Source organism: Manihot esculenta, chromosome 11, assembly GCF_001659605.2.
Source record: "Manihot esculenta cultivar AM560-2 chromosome 11, M.esculenta_v8, whole genome shotgun sequence".
NCBI classification, from domain to species: domain Eukaryota; kingdom Viridiplantae; phylum Streptophyta; class Magnoliopsida; order Malpighiales; family Euphorbiaceae; genus Manihot; species Manihot esculenta.
This window is the reverse complement of record NC_035171.2, coordinates 11,355,057-11,379,254: the sequence shown is the minus strand read 5'-3', so window position 1 is coordinate 11,379,254 and position 24,198 is coordinate 11,355,057. Positions and strand designations below refer to the sequence as shown.

At 39.5% G+C, this 24,198-nt stretch overlaps 2 protein-coding genes across 4 annotated transcripts; one reads left to right on the top strand and one right to left on the bottom strand.

The window, feature by feature from the left end:
• Window positions 1-1,010: 1,010 nt before the first annotated feature.
• On the top strand, window positions 1,011-6,749 carry LOC110626838 (aspartokinase 2, chloroplastic). 2 transcript variants are annotated; one of them, XM_021772962.2, is made up of 14 exons: window positions 1,011-1,230; window positions 1,388-1,888; window positions 1,994-2,076; window positions 2,167-2,207; window positions 2,469-2,623; window positions 3,237-3,386; window positions 3,511-3,606; window positions 3,907-4,023; window positions 4,782-4,901; window positions 4,979-5,071; window positions 5,165-5,281; window positions 5,419-5,535; window positions 6,013-6,075; window positions 6,314-6,749. In XM_021772962.2, exons 2-14 carry the CDS (start codon window positions 1,475-1,477, stop codon window positions 6,410-6,412), a joined length of 1,665 nt encoding a protein of 554 aa, XP_021628654.1. In that variant the 5' UTR covers window positions 1,011-1,230; window positions 1,388-1,474; the 3' UTR covers window positions 6,413-6,749. The 2 variants fall into 2 exon arrangements, with proteins under 2 accessions (XP_021628654.1, XP_021628653.1); XM_021772961.2 differs by having other exon boundaries at window positions 5,165-5,287.
• A 1,078-nt stretch (window positions 6,750-7,827) lies between these two features.
• On the bottom strand, window positions 7,828-14,343 carry LOC110626422 (RING finger protein 10). 2 transcript variants are annotated; one of them, XM_021772312.2, is made up of 9 exons: window positions 14,083-14,342; window positions 13,598-13,644; window positions 12,187-13,434; window positions 10,647-10,735; window positions 9,886-9,988; window positions 9,697-9,801; window positions 9,353-9,473; window positions 8,568-8,735; window positions 7,828-8,263 (listed from the first exon to the last, which is right to left on the bottom strand). In XM_021772312.2, exons 1-9 carry the CDS (start codon window positions 14,261-14,263, stop codon window positions 8,112-8,114), a joined length of 2,214 nt encoding a protein of 737 aa, XP_021628004.1. In that variant the 5' UTR covers window positions 14,264-14,342; the 3' UTR covers window positions 7,828-8,111. The 2 variants fall into 2 exon arrangements, with proteins under 2 accessions (XP_021628004.1, XP_021628006.1); XM_021772314.2 differs by having other exon boundaries at window positions 8,170-8,322; window positions 14,083-14,343.
• Between the last annotated feature and the right edge of the window lie 9,855 nt (window positions 14,344-24,198).

The following is a 24,198-nucleotide window of genomic DNA, read 5'->3' as shown; positions in this document are numbered from 1 at the left end:
TTAAAAGAATAAAATGAAATGATAAAATAATTTTTTTAAAATTATAAAAATAAGTATAATATTTAATAAAAATAAAAGTAAAACTAAAATATTGAAATTTCAAATTGATAAATAATTTAAATAAAATAAATTTAAAAATAAAAAATAAGCAAAATAAATATTATATTTAATTAATTTATATATTTTAAAAAATTCATAATTATATATATTATTATCTCCATACCAAATCAACTCATTAAAAAAATAAAATACTATTATATATTTAATTTTTAATAATTTATTATTTTATAATTTTTATACACTTTATTTTTTATAAATATTAAAAAAATAATTTTTTATAAACATTTTTTAATATATTTATATTAAAGAAATTAATTTTTAGTAAACATTAAAAAATATTTTGAAATTTTTTTTAAAATAAATAAAATTATAATAATAAATTTATATATTATTATAATATAAAAATATAATAATTTTAAAATAATTAAAAAAATAAATAAAAATTATAAAACAGGTGAATAATTAACTCGTTTTAAAGTTAAATACCAGTTGTCCTCTCCACTAAAAAAAAAAAAAAGCCACTCGTTTTCTGCGCCGGACAATCTGCGAGTGGGTTTAATAAACACTGATTTTTGTTTTTTTGGTCGAAATAAACACTGATTTGAGATTATGGTGGTCCTACTCCTACCCTCCACGTCAGAATTCTTCATTCAAAACCGACCAAACCACTAACCGAGGCATGAAGACAAAGAGAGGATCACATTATACAATAACAATACTACCACCTCTTTGATCAATGCGCCACACGAAATCACGTCCAAATCTACTATCGCGACCACCACAAAAACTCTCATTAATCACCGTCCGATCTCTTCACACATGATTCTTCTCTCAATTCTCAGAGCGGAAAATCTTTGGTGGGCCACCCATAGTTCCCACGCTCGAATCTTGACCGTCTATACGTCGAGACATGTTTTCCTTAAGATTTAAAATAATTGAATAAATAAACAACAATAGACTACGCTTCGGCTTTCAAAAGAGAGGCGCCGCCGCGCAGATTTCATTTCTGGACATCAACAGCATTTTCTCCTCCCTTTCCTTCCTCCGCAGCCGCAAGGCTTCTCTCCGAATCGGAATCTCTCGAGAAGTTGCAAAATCTCCTAAACCATAAACCCTAGTAACCAGCCGACTGCTGCATTTCCCCTTCTCTTGGGGAGCTCGGTCTTGAAGGTATCTATCTCTTCTCTCTCTCATTCTCGCTTTTATTTTCTATCTCTTTCTGTTATCAATGGAAGCTTTTTTTTTTTTTTTTCTCTCTTCTCTCATGAGGAAACGATGTGCATGGTATGTTGTTGAAATGATTCAATTCTTTTCGGAAATCATGCAGATCGAGTTCCTGAAGGTGAAGTTTAGTCGTTCATTCGCCGAGATATCTTTTTAATTTGAATTAGGAAGAGTAATTAGCTGGTCGATAATGGCAACCGCTTTGCATTTTTGTGGTGGTAAAGTTGCCTACCCTGTTTTCACAAAGGGTCTGTTGCATTGCCAAGCTTTGTTAACACAGCGCATTGATTTTGCTAATAATGGGGCGCCGAATTCTGGATTATGTGCAAGTGTAAAATTTTCTCGTAAGAGTAGAGTTTTGAGAGTTAGTTGTGAGGTACGAAGATCTGATGTCCTTGAAAGGAACAAAACTGAGTATCTTAGTGACGGTGAAGCCGAAGCTGAATCTGAGAAACAATTGACGTGTGTGATGAAATTTGGTGGCTCGTCATTGGCCTCTGCTGAGAGGATGAAAGAAGTTGCTGACCTTATACTTAGCTTCCCAGATGAGAGGCCTATTATTGTTCTATCTGCCATGGGAAAGACAACTAACAAACTTTTATTGGTACACTTTTTCTTTTCCTCTTCATTTTGCTTGGCCACTCGTACTTTCTCTGGTTGATTTTGCTTGGAAAAATTTTGTTCTCAGTTTGTTATTTTTTATTGTTAGGCTGGAGAAAAGGCCGTTTGCTGTGGAGTAACTAATGTAGATGCTATTGATGAGCTGAGCTTTATAAAGGAATTGCATCTCAGGTGAGAATAGCAACTTTCTTCCCCTTTTGTCTTCAAACTACAAAATTGTAGTTCCATGTTTCCTCACTTTCCACTATGTTATCATATCAGGACTGTAGATGAGCTGGGAGTAGAACTATCCATTATAGCTAGTAAGTTTTAATTTTTAGCATTTATTTTTGCCTAAAAGTGCAACTTTTCTTTTATCTAAGCAGTTTTATGCTAGTTTTCTTATGTTTTATAATAAATATAATAACAAAGTACCCAACTGCTGTAGAGTGACAAGAATCATACTAGATATGCTTTATGTTTATCTTATTACCAAATACAAAATCCCCAGTGTGATTGGTCACACTACATATATATGGGACCAAGTGGAAACCTGCTTAGACTTTCTATATTCCCTTTTGCAGATCATCTTGAGGAATTGGAGCAACTTTTGAAGGGAATTGCCATGATGAAAGAGTTGACTCCACGGACAAAAGATTACCTAGTTTCATTTGGGGAATGCATGTCCACGAGGATTTTTGCAGCATATTTGAATAAAATTGGTGCAAAAGCCCGCCAAGTGAGTTATTTACATCCTACCATTTTCTTTTTTTCATATCATTGCAATACAAATGAAATTGGTATCACTGCATATAAAAATTCCTCATACAATTTTGCTCTTTTAAGGTAATTTTTCTTTAAGAGGGAATTTTTTTTGTAATCTAGATTGTTAGAAAGGAAGGGAATAACATAAACTTTATAATTACATTTAAAAAGAATGCAATTGTCATTTAAAGATGCTTGGAAAATTTGATATGAATTGTATGGTATTATTACTCTGACAGGAAACACTTAGATCATTAAATTAAGATAAAGATTTGGGATGGTGACAATACTAGATAGTAGATAGTATGCATTTGTCCTTGTTGTGTATACTGTTATTGTGTCATATTACTGGCTGACTTACTTTTTAAGTTTCAGCACATTCTGAGTTTCCATAACAATACCACTTGAAGTTGAAAATGAAGACTAAATTGGATGAAAGTTGAATTAAAAGTACTTTGAGCGGAATATTAAGATGAAACAAACATTATTTCTTTTAGGCCTCATCTTGTTCTCTTATTCCTGGCCTAAGGACAAACATCCCCCCAGATGACAGCTAATGATAACATGCAATTTTCTGTTTTTGGCAGTATGATGCCTTCGACATTGGTTTTATCACCACGGACGACTTCACAAATGCAGACATTCTGGAAGCAACTTATCCAGCACTTGCGAAGAGGTTACATGGGGATTGGATTAATGATCCTGCAATTCCAATTGTTACTGGCTTCCTTGGAAAGGTTGTTGTACGGCTAAGTGCTTAGGGAATCTTATTTGTGAAATTAATGAACTTGTCTAAACATAAAGCTTTAAGGATGCTGTATTTTTCTTTTTCTTTTTCTTTTTCCTCTTTTCAAATTTCAGGGCTGGAGATCCTGTGCCATTACTACATTAGGTAGGGGTGGTAGTGATTTGACAGCCACAACCATTGGAAAAGCACTGGGTTTGCGAGAAATTCAGGTAGGTGCAGACATGGATGTAAAGAATGTGTTTATTTATTTATTTTTCTTTTCAACCATTTTATCTTTCCTTGCTTCTCTTGGAGATGGGGTTGGAAGGTATTAGACACCCTGTTTAATAATTTCATGAGCATATGGATATAAAATTAACTATTGGCACAAGATCATTCTTTTTCTTGGAATGTATAAAAGTAGTGATGAATTCATTTTATGGACACAATTTTTACAATATCTGGAATATTTTTCTGCACCACTTTTATATTCCATTAGAGAAGGAATTTAACTTTCTACTCTGTTACAGGTGTGGAAAGATGTTGATGGTGTTTTGACATGTGATCCTAATATATATCCGCCTGCAGAACCCGTCCCATACTTGACATTTGATGAGGCTGCTGAACTTGCATATTTTGGTGCACAGGTATTATGATTCTATAGCTTTTTGAGTTGGTTGAATATGCAATTCTCCCTTATATTGATTTTGGTTGCATGGTTGATTTATTACATTGTCTTCTGCAAAGGGTACTGACATTAACCATCAGGAAATGCTTATCCTACTTTTCTTCTGCCTCTTCCCCCTCTCTTATCCAAGAATCAGCTGGATGGATGGCAACATTGGAAGTCCAGCACATCACCTAAATATAGGGAAAATTAAGGATGGCTTTGTTTTATACAGAGTAAAATTTGAAAACGATTATCCCTTATGGATTATTAAGATTCCCATCTTTTAATCAAAGATAAAATCTATAAAGAAAGTACAAGACAAACAAAGTTACCATTGAGGCACTCTTGATATGCCCCACAGCCTGCATGTTGACTTGCAACTTTTGGCCTCCTATAAATTACAGGATGCTTATTTTCCTCTCTTGAATCATAGTGTTTATTGTTCATGCATATACTGGTATTTAGGAAGTCCCTTGTGATATCTTTGTTTCCTTGAAAAAGTTCAAATAATTTTTATCTTCTCTTGTCGAGAAGCTGGTTAACCAGACAAATATCAAAATATTGAGCCATGCACTCTGTTTAGTTAATTAATGCCATTAGTTGGACTGAACTGAGCCATGCATGTGGTTAGGCTATTAATTGATGCTAACAGAAAATTTGGATGAAGGAATTATGAAAAGTCAGTGCATGCATGACATGTCTAATCTTTTTTCCTTTTTCCTGGCCTTTCCACAGGTTCTGCATCCACAATCCATGAGACCTGCTAGGGAGGGTGATATTCCTGTTAGGGTTAAGAACTCTTATAACCCAAATGCTCCTGGAACTCTCATCACCAGGACACGAGATATGAGTAAGGTTTGTATTAGAATAAGCAAAATGATTTTTTTTGTGACAATTCAAATGCCTGTAATTTTTCTTTGCCCTAATTTCAGGCAGTGCTAACTAGCATCGTTTTGAAACGGAATGTGACCATGCTGGATATTGTTAGCACACGAATGCTTGGTCAATTTGGCTTTCTTGCCAAGGTAAGAAATCTGAAGTTGGACATTTGATTTTGTTGTTCTTCAAGGTCTCACCTGTTGCTTTAGATTTGATCTGAAGGTATTTTGTCCATGCAGGTATTTTCGATATTTGAAGATTTGGGCATATCAGTGGATGTTGTAGCTACTAGTGAAGTCAGCATTTCGTTGACACTGGATCCATCAAAGCTTTGGAGCAGGGAACTCATTCAGCAGGCAAGCGTACGAAATTTTTATTTCTCTAGTTGTTATTCAGATTCTTCTTGGCTATGATTGACTTTTGCAGCAGAGTTTTCTAGTTTCATTCATCATGGACATTCAGTCTCATATATTTTTGCACCTTTCTTGATCAGGAACTTGACCATGTTGTGGAAGAACTTGAGAAAATTGCTGTAGTCAATCTCCTTCAGCATAGATCAATTATATCTCTCATTGGGAATGTTCAGAGGTCATCATTAATACTAGAGAAGGTTATTCCACACTTATTATTCTCATCCGGACTGGTTTGATTCTTCTTAAAGTGATTAATACATTAATTTTGTTGTGAATGAGATCCATCTATTAAATAAATACCTTCAAGTCTTTCTAACCCTTGCCCACAAAACCTGATATTTTGATTGAAAGGATGGCTGCAAACTGTAATACTGGTGGCAACTGCATTGGCTAACCTTTTTCTTAAGAATTTGGTTTCTTGGTTTCTCTTATTTGTAATCTAGGTTTGACCCTCCCTAAAAAAGCCTTGTGCACAAGGACACACCTTTTATTGGTATTTGACATTTATTAAATTGAAGTGACTGAAAGGGGGGGTATCAAAACAGGGGGAGAGTATCAAATTAAACATATAGTTGTGATTCTCCTGTATTGCATTACTTAACGTCATCCTTGGGTTAGGCTATTCTATATTTCATTCTCTCCTAATTCTTTTTTCCTGGATTATTGCGTGGCAGGTATTCAATGTTCTTCGAACCAATGGTGTCAACGTTCAGATGATATCACAAGGTGCATCTAAGGTAAAAAAAGAAATTGGTATTTATTGCATCTATTTTATTTTGTATTTGCACATTTGACATATCAGCTTCAGAACTCGAGCATTTTAAGCACCACTTTCCAGCACTAAATTTGTTCAGGTGTCCAGGAACCATCTCCTTTGCCAGTGCATATGGTCCTTATAAAAGTCTTATTTCAGGCATTTTTTTTCTGTGTTTATTCTAATATCAAAGAACTCAATCTTTTGGTTTCGTCAACCAGGTCAATATATCGTTAATTGTGAACGACGATGAAGCAGAGCAGTGTGTCAGGTCTCTCCACAAAACATTCTTTGAAAGCAACATTTCTGAAATAAATTAAGAATGTCCATCATTGTCCAAAGATACATTGATAGTTATCTCATTGATCCTATTATATGGTCGCCCTCATTGTTAACCAATGTCTTGCAATATTGTCTAATTTTTTCAAAGTCGTAGAGGATTCTCTCTTGCCAAATCAGTATGTACCAATGTAGCTTCATTGTATTTTTGAGTAATTGAAATTTCTAGCTGTAATGTCATAGCCCAGGAATGAATGATATGATGCCAGTCTCCTTTACCAAGTTGTACTCGATTTTTTCTTTTTTAGAAAAAAAATTAGTGGACTGTCATTTTCATATCGTCTGTTAAGCATCCTCAAGGAAATTGTGTTCAATCAATGGTTTGTCATGATCAATGATTAAAGTACTATACAATAATCAGATTATATACTCACTACACTGTCAGGTTTAATTCTGTAGTCAGTAGGACTTGCAAGCAAATATATCGAATTGAAAATTTCAGTTCAATATCTCTCATTGGTGAAGACTTAAATTCTGCTTAATTTTCAGCATGAAACCAAAAATCACAACTCAATGGTATGCCTTGCGATGAAAGTGAATTTTTGTCTCTAAACAAACAATCCTTTGGAAGGAGGTGGCAAGGTGAGTGATAAGAACAGAATTCTTACTATTTTCAACCGCATATCTTCCTTCTTTCTCTCTTTTCCTTCATAATTTTTTTCCTCAACAGAGTGGTTGCTCTCATAGACATTCTACCAGTGCACAGTAGGTGTACTCCGACCTTTGGCCTACACCGAATAGCTCGTTTCATCGATCACCATAATACTTCGACAAAAAAAAAAATATATCACCATAAAAGTCTCGCGTGTAGAATTTGATTTATCAATGCTCACTTCATAGGTCAAATGAATAGATATGCGTTGTTTCTATTCTCTTCACAAAATTTATAATCTTTTTCTACCTTCTAGAAGTAATTTCATAAGCCATCTACTTCTCGATCTCGAGCTTTACCCCCTTCGTGAACTACCCCTAAAAGCTTTAACCTGCATCAAAGCTTTAATGCTCACGAACATGGTAAAATAATAACAAAAAGAAAAATCATGATCAATGGGTTAAAAGGGAGAATTGTAACCCTACTTTGTAAATCTACTGTCCTCTATTTTAATAAAAACTTCCACGCAATGCATACAAAGCATACTGTACAAGTTAAGAAGCAATTGATCGACAATTCGAACTCATAGGATAAATGTTGTAAGAGGGACTTCAAATAAGCAATCTTATTATTATCTCGTCTAGTCTAAAAAAATCTAGCTATCAAACATTATTAATACCGAGAACACACGTTGTTAAAAAAATTATAGAAGTTCAAACGCTAAAAGAAATAGAGAACCGTAGACGAATTATTTAAAAAAATAATAATTTTATAAAATTAAAGAATATAAAAAATTGAAGCGAGTATTGAAAACACACACATATATATAATCACGAAATATCTTTCTAACTCGCAAATCCACCACATCTTTTATCAAATAAGAATTCAAACGTAGGCACTCTTTACATTGCCAAATTTATGAAGCACATCCATGGCCAAAAGGTCATACAGTTCATTTCCTTGCACTGCCAAAACATATATGAACTGCACCCATGGAAAAAAGGGCACACAGAAATTTCATTATTCACAATGTCTACGGCTCAGAGTCAACTTGCTAGGGATAGCTGAAGAATTCTGAGGTTTATGCTTCAGTAGCGCCGACCACCTGCTGTCGACAGAAGGATCCTACTCTGTTTCTTTCCTTTCTTTCCAATCTCGTTCTTGGGAGCATCCACATTTTCTCCCGTTTTCTCTCTGGATATTATATTGGCAAATGTTGGTGTACCTGGATTTCTTGTACCTACAGAAACAGAAACATTCAATGATCGATCCGCAGAACAAATTCAACTGCTCTTGTACCTACAGAAATAGAAACATTCAATGATCGATTGGCAGAACAAATTCAACTGCCTAATGCTGCAGAAGGTAATACAATTGATGTGTGCTACTCGTATGTGCCATTGTTATTTTATTCATCAGCTGTGCCCATACTTCTGATCCCATGCTTCCGAATCCAATAAGAATGTACAGGCATTCAAATCTAAACCCTGCCCAGATAGAAAAGCAAAAAAAGTGCAACAAGGAACACTAAACTAGAGAAATACCGGATGCACCACAAGCAGCACTAGTTTCCTCAATTTTCAGAGCTGGAGAATCATGGCCAGCAGCAAAACCAAGCCTTGCAACATTTGAGAACAGTATCCTCTCCCCAACAAAAGGTGGGCTTGATGACGTTGGAGGACTTGATGGCATTGTGGTGGAACTTCCAAGAGCTGAACATAAAAAAGAACAAGATGAAGCTAGCTTACCATTTAATCAAACATGTTCAGCAATGAAAACATGCATGCATTTGCAACCTCACTAAAAGGTTACTCTGGAAAACAAACAGCAGAAATGTGCTTATTATAGCAATCAGGATCGCAAACTATAGATCTACCAAGTCATTCAAAAAAAATTTATCCATCTAAATTTGTAAAATTACAATTAACATATTTCATTCCCAAGATGCAAGGACCCCACCAAAATCATGGTACAAGGAAACTCTGCAGCACAAAAAAGCAAGTTAACTAAAGTAAACTTTGACGTTCATATAAAAACCAGGAGATAGTTTTTAATAAATTATGATTTTCATTTAGAATTTTGCAGATGAGTTTCTAATAACTTGAACTAACCTAAAATCTGAACCGACTAGTAAGAAAATCCATGCACCAAGGACCATGCATTGGTAGCTCACGGTCAATCAATATGCATCAAGACTTTTTTTCTCCATACTTTTTCTCAGACAGGTCATTGGCCAGACTAACCTTGCCTAAATTGATATCAATCTAACGTATCTTATCATTGTAAGAAAACATGTCCAAATAATCAAAACATATACAGCAAACATTACCTTCAAAATCATCAACCGAAAATTTAGGGGAGTCATCATGAAAGGATTGTGCAGAATTAGATAAACTGGTCACAGATTGTGCAGCAGCAGCTACTTCAGCCTTGACACTCTCCTTCCGTTCCTAGAAAAGAATAGCATATAACTCTAAAAAGCAATGGAAATTCGTATAACATTTTCACATAAGAGCTGACGGGAAAACATACTAAAAACAGAGCCAGCATCACCAGCATGTAATATACATACCAATTATAGTAACTGGTAGCTGCACAAAAGATGCCTAATCCATTCTCTAAAATGTTGTTTACACTGACCATGCAAAATATAATACAGGAAAGTGAACGCACCTTTTTGGCTAGTTGCTTCCTCTGCTTCTCACGCTTCTTGATCTCATCCATGAATGGAAACAGGGCATCAGGAGGTAACATCTCACTCAAATCAATTTCACATAGCTGAAAATATGGACGGAGTGATCAGTATAACAATAAGCAAAGAATACACAAAATATAGAGAAGTCAAAAGGAAAGAAAAGATACTTGAAATGTCGTCGTTAAAGAAAAATGACTTAAATAACGATAGCGTCTTCTCATAGCCTCTGATTGAGTCACAGTTTCCAACTGCAAGATTTTTCCACTTATTCTGCAATGAACAAATCCAAAGTTATTTGAGAGATGAATATTTGATAGAAGAAAAATAAAGACATCATCATTTGATTTCCAACTGTTTCTACTATAATGCTCATATAATAATCAGCACGTCAGAAAACAATATTGAAATGTTACACCCATCAGAATTTCAATAGGATTCTCTATTTTTACTAATTAATTATTTCAATAAAACATTTATAGAGAAAATAGAACTAGAGCAAAGGCAAGCATGAAAAGAAAAATATTTCTTAAATGTTGTAGATTATGCAACTCAAATTGTTAGGCAGATCTAGAATAACTACAAGAAATGAAGCATCAAATAACGATCATAGTGCTGATATTGGGCCATACTTAGTCTAATGCCTACCTGGCTACCTCATAGTAAAGGAGGTCAAGGTTCAATCCCCTAACAATCCTGTCCCCTTAAAAAATTTTCTAGTTTACCAATAAGGAGGGAAGAAATAGAGAGAAAGTGAGAGATAATCACACCATGATAAAAATAAAATTAAAGGAAAAAAAAAAAAGAACTCTTGGAATGCAATAGAACTTTTCTCTCAAAGTACTTTTCTTTCGGTACTTCCATATGAATTATACTGTGCTCTTATGCAGATCCACAGATTTAGAGGAGACTAAAACAGAGTTCCTCAAACCTGTGTGGAAGAACATCATAGCTCCCATAATGGTGTAGAAGACACTTCATGTTTAGAGGGTGAAGAATAAGGTGCTGACCATCAACTGCCTGAAATACATGCAAGCAAAGCATAAGTGACACCAGCAACTTCAAATACCAAATTCAAAAACTGGTTACAACAGTATTAGCATAAATAAGATGATTATAATCATGTTGCAAGCATACAATAAGGAGACAAACAATTCATGGGATTCATAAAATTGCTGACAATCAAGTGAGTAACATGGCATTCGCTAGTTTTAGGTACCACCTTTTGGTATCTTACACTCAGGAATCCCATACCACCATTTCAGTTTGCAGTCCATACAAAATGGCCAGTTAACAGTAACCCCCATCTTAATAAAAGCATGCTTAAAGAAATATGACTTCAATATTCCATCAACTTACAAATAAAATCAATCGACTAAATACAATGACCTGTTTTCTTATTAATACAGTTATATATTTACACACAGGACTGACAAATCATGCAGACTAATTGCAGACTTGGAAATAGGGAGCATGTCCTATGGGCACAACAAACTGAAAACAACTCAAGCAACTAAGAGACAGTATTATTGACATACTGATGAGAACTGACATGCAAGTTAAACCAACTAGCCAATTAACCAAGAGCCAAGCCCTTTTATATTGCGTCCTAACTTACAATGAGTTATTTCTCATTACCATTCAGTTCCACTTTCTTTAACAACAATCCGGCAAGCCGCATCTAAGTGAAAATAACTAATTCTGCAAATGAACAAGACGTCATGCAGGCCCTTGCCACATTCATTTGAAATCCCATACTTTCAGTGTGAGAGTCCATCTCCCATAACTTGCCAACTAGAATTGTAACATTCCCCACAATCCCCTACAGTTACGCACCCAATGTCTTCAACGGCTGGTACTCGTACCAACAATGCCAAGCTCATGAATCTTCAGGGGCTCTTACTCCAGAAGTCACAGACTCTTGAATTATTTTATCCATGAGCCTATCAATAATTCTAACATAGCCTGCTGGGTAGCCTACCAATAATTCTAGCATAGGATTCTGGGTACCCTTCTCTGAGTTTCACAGGCCATCACTAATTTTAATCTGGCCTGCAAGATGCCCCATTCCAACTTCCAAGTCTGAGGTTGTGTGAACAGGGTCAGATTTGATACAATTATTATGGACTTAGGAAAACCACACCCCAAAAGCTAGCTATTGAGCTGGGAGATCTGAAGACCATTTAAACAACACGTTGACGTGAGATTCGAAGCCTCACACCTTGCCTAACTAGGGTAATAACATTTTCTTGGCACACTTCACTAGCTAAACAAAGACATCTACAGAACTGAGAATGTGGCAACCACATCTTATAAACTAAGAACTACATTATTTGCTAGTTCCACAGGAAAGTGATCTACAATGATGCCTATTGTGCCGTCTAAATATGCAACATTTACATTTTGATAGCAGCATTTATTGGTGAATAAGCACTAAAAAAGGGGAAAAAATGTAACCTCATAGCACTAACCTGGTAGAAATTGTACGAGTCATTTTCCTTGACATCTCTTTTCTGCAATTTCTTGCTTCCATCATGCGAGGATGATAAAATTGCATCTTCGCCCTCTGGCGACCCAAACAAATCCACTTTCACATTGTCATAATGCCTGTTTTCATCATTGATATCAACTGATTGTGTTGAATATCTAGAAGTAGAATCTTCACGATAAACACAGTTAGCGTTTGAGGTTAGCAAAAGCTCTTGAGATTGTTTCTGATTGTTGGAACATTTAGAGTTTCCACCACCATCATGAACTTGCTGCTGATTCCAATACTTCTTTCTATGTTTTAATTGTTCCATTGCAGCACAAACATATGGAAGCTGCTCCAAGTCATCCACGAGTCCTGAATCAGCTCTAGCTAGCCAACCATCCAAATCTGATATTGCTTTTCTCACAGACAGTTCTACATCTGAAGTAAATGTAAACTTTGAGAAGGGATCAGAGACCTCATCATTGCAACTCAGCACGGTATCTATCTCCAAATTATTTTTCTGAGATGGAGTAAACGAATCTTTTTGCCGAGTTAGAAGCACGAACTCTATGTTATCACCAACACAGTTCTGCTTAACATTCTCAATATGGAGGGTGTACAAATCCTTCTGAGATATCATCACAAAACATAAAGGACATCTTTTAAAGCAATCACCTTTGTGATCCTCCTTGCCCATTAGCAAATACCGGAGAATGCAGGGGAAACAAAATATGTGTCCACATGAAGTTATCTGTGGGCATAGAGGATATTCCAAACAAATAGGACACTGCACTGGACATGAGGTTGCATACCTCACACAGACTATATCCTCCCACCGAAGCATTTTATCAGGATCCATCAATTCAGGTGCATAATTCCCTGTATCTAACACAACAAACTTGTAATTAGCCTGAAGGAATAAATCCTTGTTGTAAGGCTTTGTCTTCTGCTGCCGTCTTGGAGGAGGGGCTCTTGGTTGATTACGGGCAATGGGGTCATAGTGAAAATTCAATAAATGGTTTGCATTCATCATCTGGGCTCTTCTTCCAGATGAGTGTGCACTGCCTCCTTGATTAGTGTTACGAATATTACTTTGATGAACTTGAGGAGAGCCAGCAGACCCCAATATTTTCCCTCTGGGCTGAGCAGATCCGACCCCCTGACCACCAAGGTGAGACAGGGCATGTGTCTCACCATTTTGTTGAGGCAAACTTCTCTTCCCATTTGGTGTACTTAATTCATTCACCTAAGGAGAATAATGAAAGGAGACATTGAAGAAGTCAGTAGCTAACAACTTCTCACATCATTCCTATCTGGAAGCCAGTGAGAATGACTAGAATCAATTTGCCAAGTAAAATATGGATACTTCGCAAAAACTAAAGTATAATTAAATATCAGCAAAAGAATACCTTCTCGGAAGATCCACCCGAATCTTCTGCAGCTGAAGCAAATAGGCCTGTCATACAGAATGCAATAAACATGATAAGGACATGCACATGTAAAAGCGATTACCAAGAAAATCAAAACTAAATATAAGTCCAACCGTCAGTCTTAGTGAAAATGCTCTAACGACAAAAACAAATATAAAATCATCGCAGATGAAACCACCAATTTTGATATATATTATGTACTGGCTTGAAGCGTAAAATTAAACCGGGACAACCAAAAAGCATAACAATAGAAAACCACAACAAGCAGCTCTCAACTTTGCCTAATATACACATGAACATGTTAAATCAAACAGAAAACATATCTTCGGTGCAAAAACTCCCTAGGGCACCACCTACACAAGTCAGCAACACACAGAAAATGGATAAAAGAAAAATAGAAACAACAATAGAGCGAAGAAATAAAAACCCTAGCCACGCAAAACAGAAAGAACAAAAAAAAGCACCTGATGCAGCGATTGGAGATTGAGAATCGGGGAATTGTATGGATTGGAATTGGCGAGAGAGAGAAGATGGAGATTGAGGAGGAGAGAGGGAGCTGCCATAATTAGAATTAGGGTTAGGAGAGATGGAATCAAGCGAAGAAGACGAAGTGGAACCTTGGGCTTTGAAAGGCAAGATGGACATGAAAATCAAAACGAAGGATCTGGTAAGCAGCTTGAGTTCGCGTCGTGGCAAGACTGGTGACCCAGCTTCTCTTTCTTTAATACGACTCTCTCTTTTATATTCTCCCGCATCTTCACCGAATATCGGGTGTCTCGCTGCCTGCTTTTACTCTATTGCCCCTATTTTTGCACCTTTTTCCAGATCATACCCTTGTTTTGTTTTTTTTAAGAATTTGTTATTTTCCTACCAAACGGGAGATTGGGAGAATACGTACTTTATAATGAGAATCCGGAGAAAATAATTTATATTTCACAAATCTTCTGTGTATAAAATGTTTTTAAAAATAATTTATTTATATTATTTGATTGTGATGTTAAGAATAAGAAATATTAATTAATTTATAGATATAAAAACAATTAAATTTATATATTCTTAAAAGTCTGAATCTGAAGATGAATCGAATAAGACTCTTAAAAGAGTGGACTAAAAGCTAGTATGGGCCGTACAAAGCTATCAAAAAGAATAAGAAGATGATTTCAATTTAGATAGTGTCTCGCATTTTTCGAAAGAAATATTAGCGAAAATTTTTTCCGCCAAATTCAAGTTGCCCGACTTAGACAAGTATGATGGAACGACTGACTCCAGAAGTTATTTGGCCATTTTCAAGACGATCATGTAGCTTCAGGATATAAATAATTTTGTATTATGACAAGTATTTTCATGAACACTCACAGGTTTGGCTCAGAAATGGTATCAACACTTAAGCTTAGATTTAATCCAAAACTTTACACACTTTGCTACGATATAGAAATTCAGATTTATTACTTGCATACCTTTTAAAAAGCTTTTCTCATACCTGCAGAAGATCCGCCAGAGAGAGGGCAAATTTTTAAAGAGTTTTATTTCTCATTTCAATGCTGAAGCCATACAGGTGGAATAGTTGAATCATGAGATAGCATGTGAAGTATTAAAGAAAGAAACTCACAACGTCAAGTTCATGGATTCCTTAATTAAAAATCCAGCTGCGGCGTACCAACAGTTGATAGACAAAGCCTGGAAGTATATCAAGTTGGATGATAAGGTTTAGGCACCAAAAGAAAACAAGAAGGCAAATCAAAAGCTAAGTCAAAAGCGACAATACTTGGCAGTTGTTCCCACGAATTAAGGCCATAAGGCAGTTATCGCCAGGCCAGGTAATAAAGTGGCTTCTGCCAGATCACTCGGGCATTGTTTCTATGAATCAAGGCCACAAGACAGTTTTTGCCAGACCAGATCACAAGGTGGTTTTCGCTAGACCACTCGGGCATTGGTCCCCCGAATCAAGGCCACAAGGCAGTTTTTGCTAGGTTAGGTCACAAGGCGATTTTCACCAAACCCACGAATCAAGGCCACAAGGCAGTTGTCGCCAAGCCAAGTCACAAGGCAGTTTCCACCAGATCACTCAGGCGTTGTTCCCACCAATTAAGGCCATAAGACAGTTGTCACCAGGCTAGGTCACAAGGCAGCTTCTGCTAAACCACTTAGGCATTGTTCCTATGAATCAAGGCCACAAGGCAGTTTTCGCTAGGTCAGGTCATAAGACAGTATTTGCCAAACCACTCGAGCGTTGTTCCCACAAATTAAGGTCACAAGGTAGTTTTTGCCAAGTCAGGTCACAAAGCAATCTTCGCCGAATTACTCGGGCATCGGTCCTATGAATTACAGCCACAAGGCAAGCATCCACCGTACCTTATGTTTAAGCATTAGTTCCATTCTGAAAATTCACTAAGTCTCTTATTTCATGGCCACAAGACAGGTCAGTGACTAGGTGTCATAAATTGGTGTTAGCCCCTAGAGCAAATCTTTTTCCCTCGAAAAGATATTATATGCAGAACATATAAATGCTTAACAGAAATAAAGGCAACATTCTCATTAAAAAGTATGAAAAGTTACAAAAGGGCAGGGTCATCAACTTTATCTATCCGAATCTCCATTACATTGATATTTTTGGCATTTATTATAGGAGAAACCTAGTCAGAGAGTACATCTTCATTACGCTCCTCTTTGATGGGAGTATCTTTAGCACGCTTCCCTCCACCCTCATTTTCTTTCTTGGGGAGGATGCCATCTATCTAGGAGAATTCTCAAGGAAAACGCTTCATCAGCTCTTTTTTCACGGAATCCTAACCTTAAAGAAACATCTCCCCACCTTGGGCTACTGTCTCCTAGAGTTTCACCTCGAGCTCGGCTACCCTAGTTGAAGCAGCTCGGGCCTCCCCAGCTTGAGCCTGTAGCTCCAAGATCTAGCACTGCAACAAGGCCACTTGATCCTCGATGGATTTAGCCCGACTCTTAAGGCCTAGGTTAGAGGCAAGGGTCGCATCAAGATTAACCCGAAGCTTGTCCACCAACTCCAGGGTCTCCTTCATCGTGCCCTCAACTTCGGCAACCCAGGTCTTCAAGTTTGAATATTCTTAGGCCAAAAGCTCCTTGTGCGTCTCGTTTGTATCAAATTTCTGCCTCAAGACTCTAAAATGTTCCTTGGCCATATAGGCGCAAGGGGCACCCTCCAACGCAGAATGAATGACATTAACAAATAGCTTGTCTGTCTCAACCTCATTCAAGTGGCGGCAATCTACGGGCCTTAGGGCACTCTTGATTAGCAGGAGACTCAGAAAAGGGTCATCAAGGAGATAAGGTGCTCGGTTTAGCGCCAAGGCCAAATGTTGAATGTCAGCGGGCCAAGAAGACTCGACCCCCGCACTCGCAGGAACAGAGAAAGAAACGGCATCAACAAGGAGCACAGGAGCTAATGCAGGAGCAGAAGCACCCGGGCCGAAGATTCAGGCTGAAGGGGTGCCAGCTCTTTAGTCTTAGGTTGGGGAGGGGGAGGAGGAAGTACAATCACCACCTCTGAAGGACGAGCACATTTAGTAGGGGGACTAACAACCCCAGCAGCAATAGCCTTGCCCTTTCGAGCAGCATGTACCGCATCGACATATCTGCTTGACCCGGCCATATCTGCAAACAAAAGGAAAAGTAAGTAAGAAAGTCAGTTTGAAAAATAAAAAGGACGAAAAGAGAAGTACCCTGATCTTGAGATAGAGGTGTGCTTTTGAGAAGGATGGGCGAGTGAGCAGCAAAGGTCTGGCTTGCTGGCAGATAGCTCTATCAAGACAAGATGGTGTTCCTTACTTCCTGAGTAATATCAATCTTCTTTAAGGCTTTAGTCATCGCCATAAGAGAAGCTAAACCCTCGTCTTCCTCTCTCCTGGGACGGATCCCATCCTTCTTCAGCTCTAACTAATAGTGCCAACTGGTTTGAAGGCGTCTAAAACCCTCCGGCATACTATGACGGAGGACAAAAATCTTATTTTTCTACCATTTCAAAGAAGAAGGCATCCGGTAAAAAAAATCAAGTACTTGCGACTGTTAAAGTACCAGACTCCTTATTTTTACGGGTACCAATTGGTATAGCTGGAAGCAAAGCGCCATGCTTGGTTCAATATAATTGTTAAAACACACGAACCGAAAAGCCACCAAGATTCTCCAGCCGTTAGAATGAAACAGAGCAACAAAAAGCTTATGAAATCGGAGGATGTTCACAAAGAAAGGGTCTAAAGGGAAACTGAAACCGCCTTCAACTGCTCTTCGAAGATAATGATAGTATTATCAGCGAGGATCAAGCCATTAGCACGAACGCGAGGAGAAGGAGCAAAAATTCAGAAAGAATCCCGAGGAATGTGATAGGTGTCATACAAACGATCTACGTCGTTATCCAAGAAGATGGATGGGATATCACTAAGAGAGGCACCTTCGTTCTCAGAGGCTTCCCTTAATAGAACAATGGGGGCTGGCGTTCGAATGAGGCCATTAAAGGAGGAGTTAGAAATAGAGGCCCCGCTAGGGGAGGAATAAGTGTTCCTATCCATATTAAAAAAGGACAACAAAGTTGCTGTGAAACAGGTAAAGTGTAATACCCGGCTAGACTCCGGTATCGGAATTCCTACCGTCCGGTGGGATTTCGGTTGTCGGGAACTTCTAGAAGGGTAAAGACATGTTTTATGAAATGTTTTTATGTTTTTAATGGTTTTAAAGTATGAAACTAAATGAGTTTTTGCATGAAAATAGCATTGGAGGAAAACCCAGGTTCGGCCGCCGAAAGGCAAGTTCGGCCGCCGAACATGCATGCGTTTTGGAGGCACGTTAGGCCCCCGAAAGCATGAGTTAGGGAAGTTCAGGTTCGGCCGCCGAAAGTCAAGTTCGGCCGCCGAACATTTGCATGGATGCGGAGGCACATTCGGCCCCCGAACGTGGCCTGGCCAGCCACCTATAAAAGGGTCCCTTAGCCGAAAATGGGCGAGCTTTTTCTCCCCATTTCGGCCAAGGTGAGCATTCCGCCATCCTTCCCCAATCTTGAGTTTTTCCTTCCTTTTTCCATGATCTTTACAAGTTTATAACTTTGGTTTTGAAGATCTTTGAGCTTAGAACAAGTTTTGGAGCTTGGAGACCAAAAGTGGGAACTTCTCCCATCTCCAAGTTTAGATCTCCTCAACCCTCGATCTTCAAGAGGTAAGAGCCGATCTTAAGCTCTTCATGTGTTTTAAGTAAGTTTTAAGTGATTTTTATGGGGTAGAATGACATGTATAGGGTTGTATGAGTTTTTAAGCAAATGTTAAGTTTTAAGTGATTTATGATCAATGTATGATTTTTGAGTATGCTTGAAGTGTTGTAGTTGGGGTATTTGATGTTTTGAGGCCCCTAGGAACTTGTATGCATGATTTGGGTGAAATATATGCATGATGTGAGAGTTGGGAGGCATTTGTGCATAGGGGAGCCAAAGTTTCTGCCCTTTGGCAGAAACCAGGTTCGGCAGCCGAAGGCACTTTCGGCCGCCGAACATGGCTTGAGAGGCAGCTTTAGGCTGCCGAAGCTTGCCCCCGAAAGTTGGAGTTTCGGCTCTGTCCGAGACTTTCGGCCGCCGAAGGTGCCGCCGAACATGCATGAGTTTCGTCTCTGTCTGGGAGTTTCGGCCGCCGAAGGTGCCGCCGAACCTGCCTGACTTTCGTCTCTGGAGGGACTTTCGGCCGCCGAAGGTGCCGCCGAAAGTGCCCTGTCCAGCCTTTTCTTGCATGATTCCTAGGAGTGTTTTGGTGATGTTTTAGGAGGTTTTTGGGGGTATGTCTAGAGTTATGTTCTTGTTGTTTGGTGCCTCATTTGAGTCCACCTGTGTAGGTTCGGACCCGAGGAACCGAGACCCCCGGTTGTGAGATAGTCGTTCCGAGTTCGTTGTTACAACTTCAGTCACCAGGTGAGTGGAACAACTTCTTAAATTTTAAAGTAAATGAATAAATGAATGAATCATAAAGCATTGCCCATGCATCATTATGCTATGCAATATTTCAGGATGTTTGCATTAGATCTCACGTATATGCTGCATTGCATAAATTGATGTTGATGTAGATGAATGTTGAGTGATCCATTAGCCCTCGTATGTTATGTCATGATATGATGATGATACGGTATGGAAGTCCAGGAAGACCCATTCTACGTCCCTGGCACTATGTAAGAGAAAGACCAGGACCCATTCTACGTTCTGGCACTAATGGAAATGTAGAGGGCTATTGGTGACAAATTCATCCTTTATGTGATTAACTGTGATGTGTTGCATTCCATGAAAGCATGAATAAGAAAAAGTTATATAATAATATACCTAAAAATGGAGGAATCTTAATAATAAAATGAATAATAACATACCTAAAAAGGGTGGAATTAAAGCAAATATTTTTAGTTTCCGCTCATTGGGCTTTATAGCTCACCCCCTCTCCCCTAACCCCAGTCTTGCAGGTGCAGAGTAGATAGAGAAGTCAGCAGAGTAAGAGAAGATTATGTAATAGCTTAGCTGTGGACATGGTTTGTAGCAATGTAAATGTATGAGATGTAATGTAATGTAAGATTGATAATGTGCTTGACTAGAGTCTGTTGTATTCCCAGTACACATGGTCTTGTATGAGATATAATGTTTTTATGATGATTATGTAATCCAAGCCTATGTTATGTTATGATACCCCATTGGAATATTTGATGAGGATTCCAATGAGAGGTTTATGTTATGTTGTGCATGCACAGGCTAGGCTTGGCAAAGAAATGTTTGAATGAATGAATGAAAGAAAAGTTTTTTTTAATTTTTATGAATGTTGTTGACCATGTATGGGATTAAACAGGTTCACAGGATGTATGTTTGGCTTGCTACGGGTCCCGGCGGCCTTAAGCCGATCTGGATCCTAGCGCCGGTGGCGGCCTGATTTTCGGGTCGTTACAGAGTGGTATCAGAGCCCTAGGTTCATATGGTCGGACCTAGAGTGTCGGGCTCATAGATATGATAGAGAGTCAAGCACAATAGGAAATCATGTCCACTAGGATAGGATGTAGAGTCCTGTCTAGAATGAAAGTATGATATGCCATGAGATATGCTATGTATATGATGTGGGTTCATGTGTTTCCACATGAACCATTGGATGCTAATGTTTTGATTTCTGTGCTGTTTTTCAGTAATCAGAATGCGAGGAACTCGTCGATCAGCTAGATTGGCTAGAGTACCACCGGAGGATGAGGGCACGAGCGCCCGTCCTCCAGCATTGCCAAGGGCAATGTCGAGTAGGTCCCACAGGGACAGAGCAGTGGGAGATCCTAGAAGATCTCTGGATCTGGGTAGAAACAGATCAGTAAGAGGAACGGTTCAAGGGGACAGGTCAGTGGATGCGGGAGAAGAGATGGATGTGGACCAGAGGAGGGATGGTAGTCTTGGTGTGAGCATGCCAGAAGAGGGCATGGGTGAGTCTCAGGGAGGCACTCAGGCCTCGGGGTTTATTCCACCACCCCAGTACCCACCTTTTTCACCATATCCCGGGTATTCGATGGGAGGTACATCGGATTACCCCAGTGTTAATCCTTACCCTTCTCACATGCCATACCCACCTTTTTACCCACAGTATCCACAGTACCCTATGTACCCACCTCCATCCTTCCATCCAGGCACAGCAAACCCTATCCCAGGGGATGCCGCACCTCAACCACCAGCAGAAACCACAGTGACAGAAAACCAAAGACCTCAACCTACCTCATCTGGAGGGAGCAAGGCTAAGATGACCGACTATATGAAGTTGGGTGCTCCTCAGTTTGATGATGGTGATGATCCGTTTGTGTACCTGGAGAAGGTCAAAACGATTACAGATGAGATAGGGGCTGATGATAGTAGAGCCATTCAGATGGCTGGTTTCACTCTGAAATGCAAGAAGGCACGAGAATGGTTCAAGAACTATGTGAAACCAAAGGTGGACAGTTTGTCATGGGAGGAGTTTGCGAATGAGTTCGCAGGATGGGCTTTCCCTGACAGTTCCAGGGAGCTGAAGGTGATTGAGTTCGAACAGCTGAAGCAGACAGATGAGATGGGTGTCGATGAGTACACCGATAGATTCTTAGAGTTGTTGCCATTTGCTGGGCAGCATCTGGATACAGATCCGAAGAAATCGAGGAGGTATGTCATGAGGCTCAATTCCAGGTATTCCTCTTTGATTCAGTCAGCTGATAGAGAAAGTTTCCATACCATTATAGATATGGCCAGGAGAATGGAGGCTAGTGCCGTAATAGAGGGAAAAGTCAAGCAGTCTGTGGCACAACCTTCTGGTTCTAAGACCCCAGGTGGGGGAAGGATAGACCCTTCATCCTTGAGTTCAGCTAGTAAGAAGTGGGGCAATACCACTAAGAAACCAAAGAAAAATAAGTTCTGGAGCAAGATCAAATCAGGTCTGGGATTAGGAAGTGGCTCAAGCTCTGGTGCTGATAATGCAGTGTGTGCAAGGTGTGGTAAGCTACACAGGGGAGTATGCCGGTTTGGGACGACAGCCTGCTATAGGTGTGGGCAAGAGGGACACATGTCTTGGGAGTGTCCGAGAGCAGTTCCTACGGCACAACCCCAGCAGACAATTTCGGGTAGCGTAGCACAGCCAGCAGCTTCAGCCGCAACACAGGCTAGTGGCAGAGGCCGAGGGAGAGGGTCAGCCTCTTCTTCATCAGTTTACAGAGGGGAAGGTCCGTCAGCTCCAGCACGGATCTTCACAATGACGCAGCAAGAGGCAAACGCATCCAACACCGTGGTGTCAGGTAATATCATCATTGGTTGTTCAGATGTTTATGCCTTAATGGACCCGGGTGCATCCCATTCTTTTGTTTCTCCGAGAGCGGTCGAGAGGTTGGGTTTGATGGTCTCTGGGTTAGAGTGTCCCCTATGGGTCAGCGGACCCAAATGTGACCCGTCAGTGGCAGAGTCAGTCTGCCAGTACAGTCCAGTTTTCATAGAGGGAAGATGCCTATCCGCCGACCTAGTGGTTCTAGACTTGACAGATTTTGACGTCATTCTAGGGATGGATTGGCTATCTACCCATGGTGCTACCTTGGATTGCAGAGACAAGGTGGTTAAGTTCAGATGTCAGGATGGGTCAGAGGTCGTCTTTAGAGGAGACAGGGGGAGTACACCTAGAGGTTTAATATCAGCCCTACAGGCTCGTAGGCTGCTCAGGAGGGGTTGTCAGGGTTATCTAGCTCATGTGAGAGAGCTAGACAGAGATGTCAGAGAGCCCGCCTCGGTGCCTGTGGTTAGAGAGTTCTTAGATGTTTTCCCAGACGAGCTGTCAGGTTTACCGCCTCCTAGGGAGATAGAGTTCGAAATAGAATTGATGCCAGGAACCAGACCGATCTCTATCCCTCCCTACAGGATGGCGCCAGCAGAGCTGAAAGAGCTTAAAGAACAGTTGCAAGAGCTGGTAGACAAGGGTTTCATCCGACCGAGTGCCTCACCTTGGGGTGCTCCAGTGTTGTTCGTGAAGAAGAAGGATGGATCCCTTAGACTTTGTATTGACTATAGACAGTTGAACAAGGTTACTACCAAGAACAAGTACCCGTTGCCTAGGATCGATGATCTATTCGACCAGCTAGCAGGAGCAGGTTGTTTCTCCAAAATAGATCTGAGATCTGGGTATCATCAGCTGAGGATCAGAGATGAAGATGTGCCAAAGACGGCATTCAGGACCAGATATGGGCATTATGAGTTTCTTGTGATGCCGTTCGGGTTAACTAACGCCCCTGCAGCATTCATGGATCTCATGAACAGAGTATTTAGCCAATACCTGGATCACTTCGTTATTGTCTTCATAGATGATATCTTAGTGTATTCCAGGAATGCAGAAGAGCATGCCCATCATCTGCGGTTGGTCTTGTAGACTTTGAGGGAACATGGCTTGTATGCCAAGTTCTCTAAATGTGAGTTCTGGCTAAGGAGCATTTCGTTCTTGGGGCATGTAGTGTCAGAGAATGGGATAGAGGTAGACCCCAAGAAGACAGAGACTGTGGTTAACTGGCCTAGACCCACTTCAGTGACGGAGATCAGAAGTTTCTTGGGTTTGGCAGGTTACTACAGGAGGTTCGTTCAGGACTTCTCAAAGATAGCAGCTCCTCTGACCAGACTAACCAGGAAGAATCAGAAATTTCTGTGGACCGACCAGTGCGAAGAGAGTTTTGAAGAGCTTAAGAGGAGGTTGACTTCAGCACCCGTGTTAGCACTGCCATCTAGTGGAGAGGACTTTACAGTCTTTTGTGATGCGTCCCGTGTGGGACTGGGATGTGTGCTTATGCAGAATGAGAGGGTGATTGCTTATGCTTCTAGACAGCTAAAGAAGCATGAGTTGAATTACCCCACGCATGACCTTGAGATGGCAGCAGTAATCTTTGCACTCAAGATGTGGAGGCACTACCTCTATGGGGTAAAATGTGAGATCTTTACAGATCATAAGAGCCTGCAGTACATCCTGAGTCAAAGAGATTTGAATTTGAGACAGAGAAGATGGGTAGAACTGCTCAGTGACTATGATTGCAAAATCCAGTATCATCCGGGTAAGGCTAATGTTGTAGCTGATGCCTTA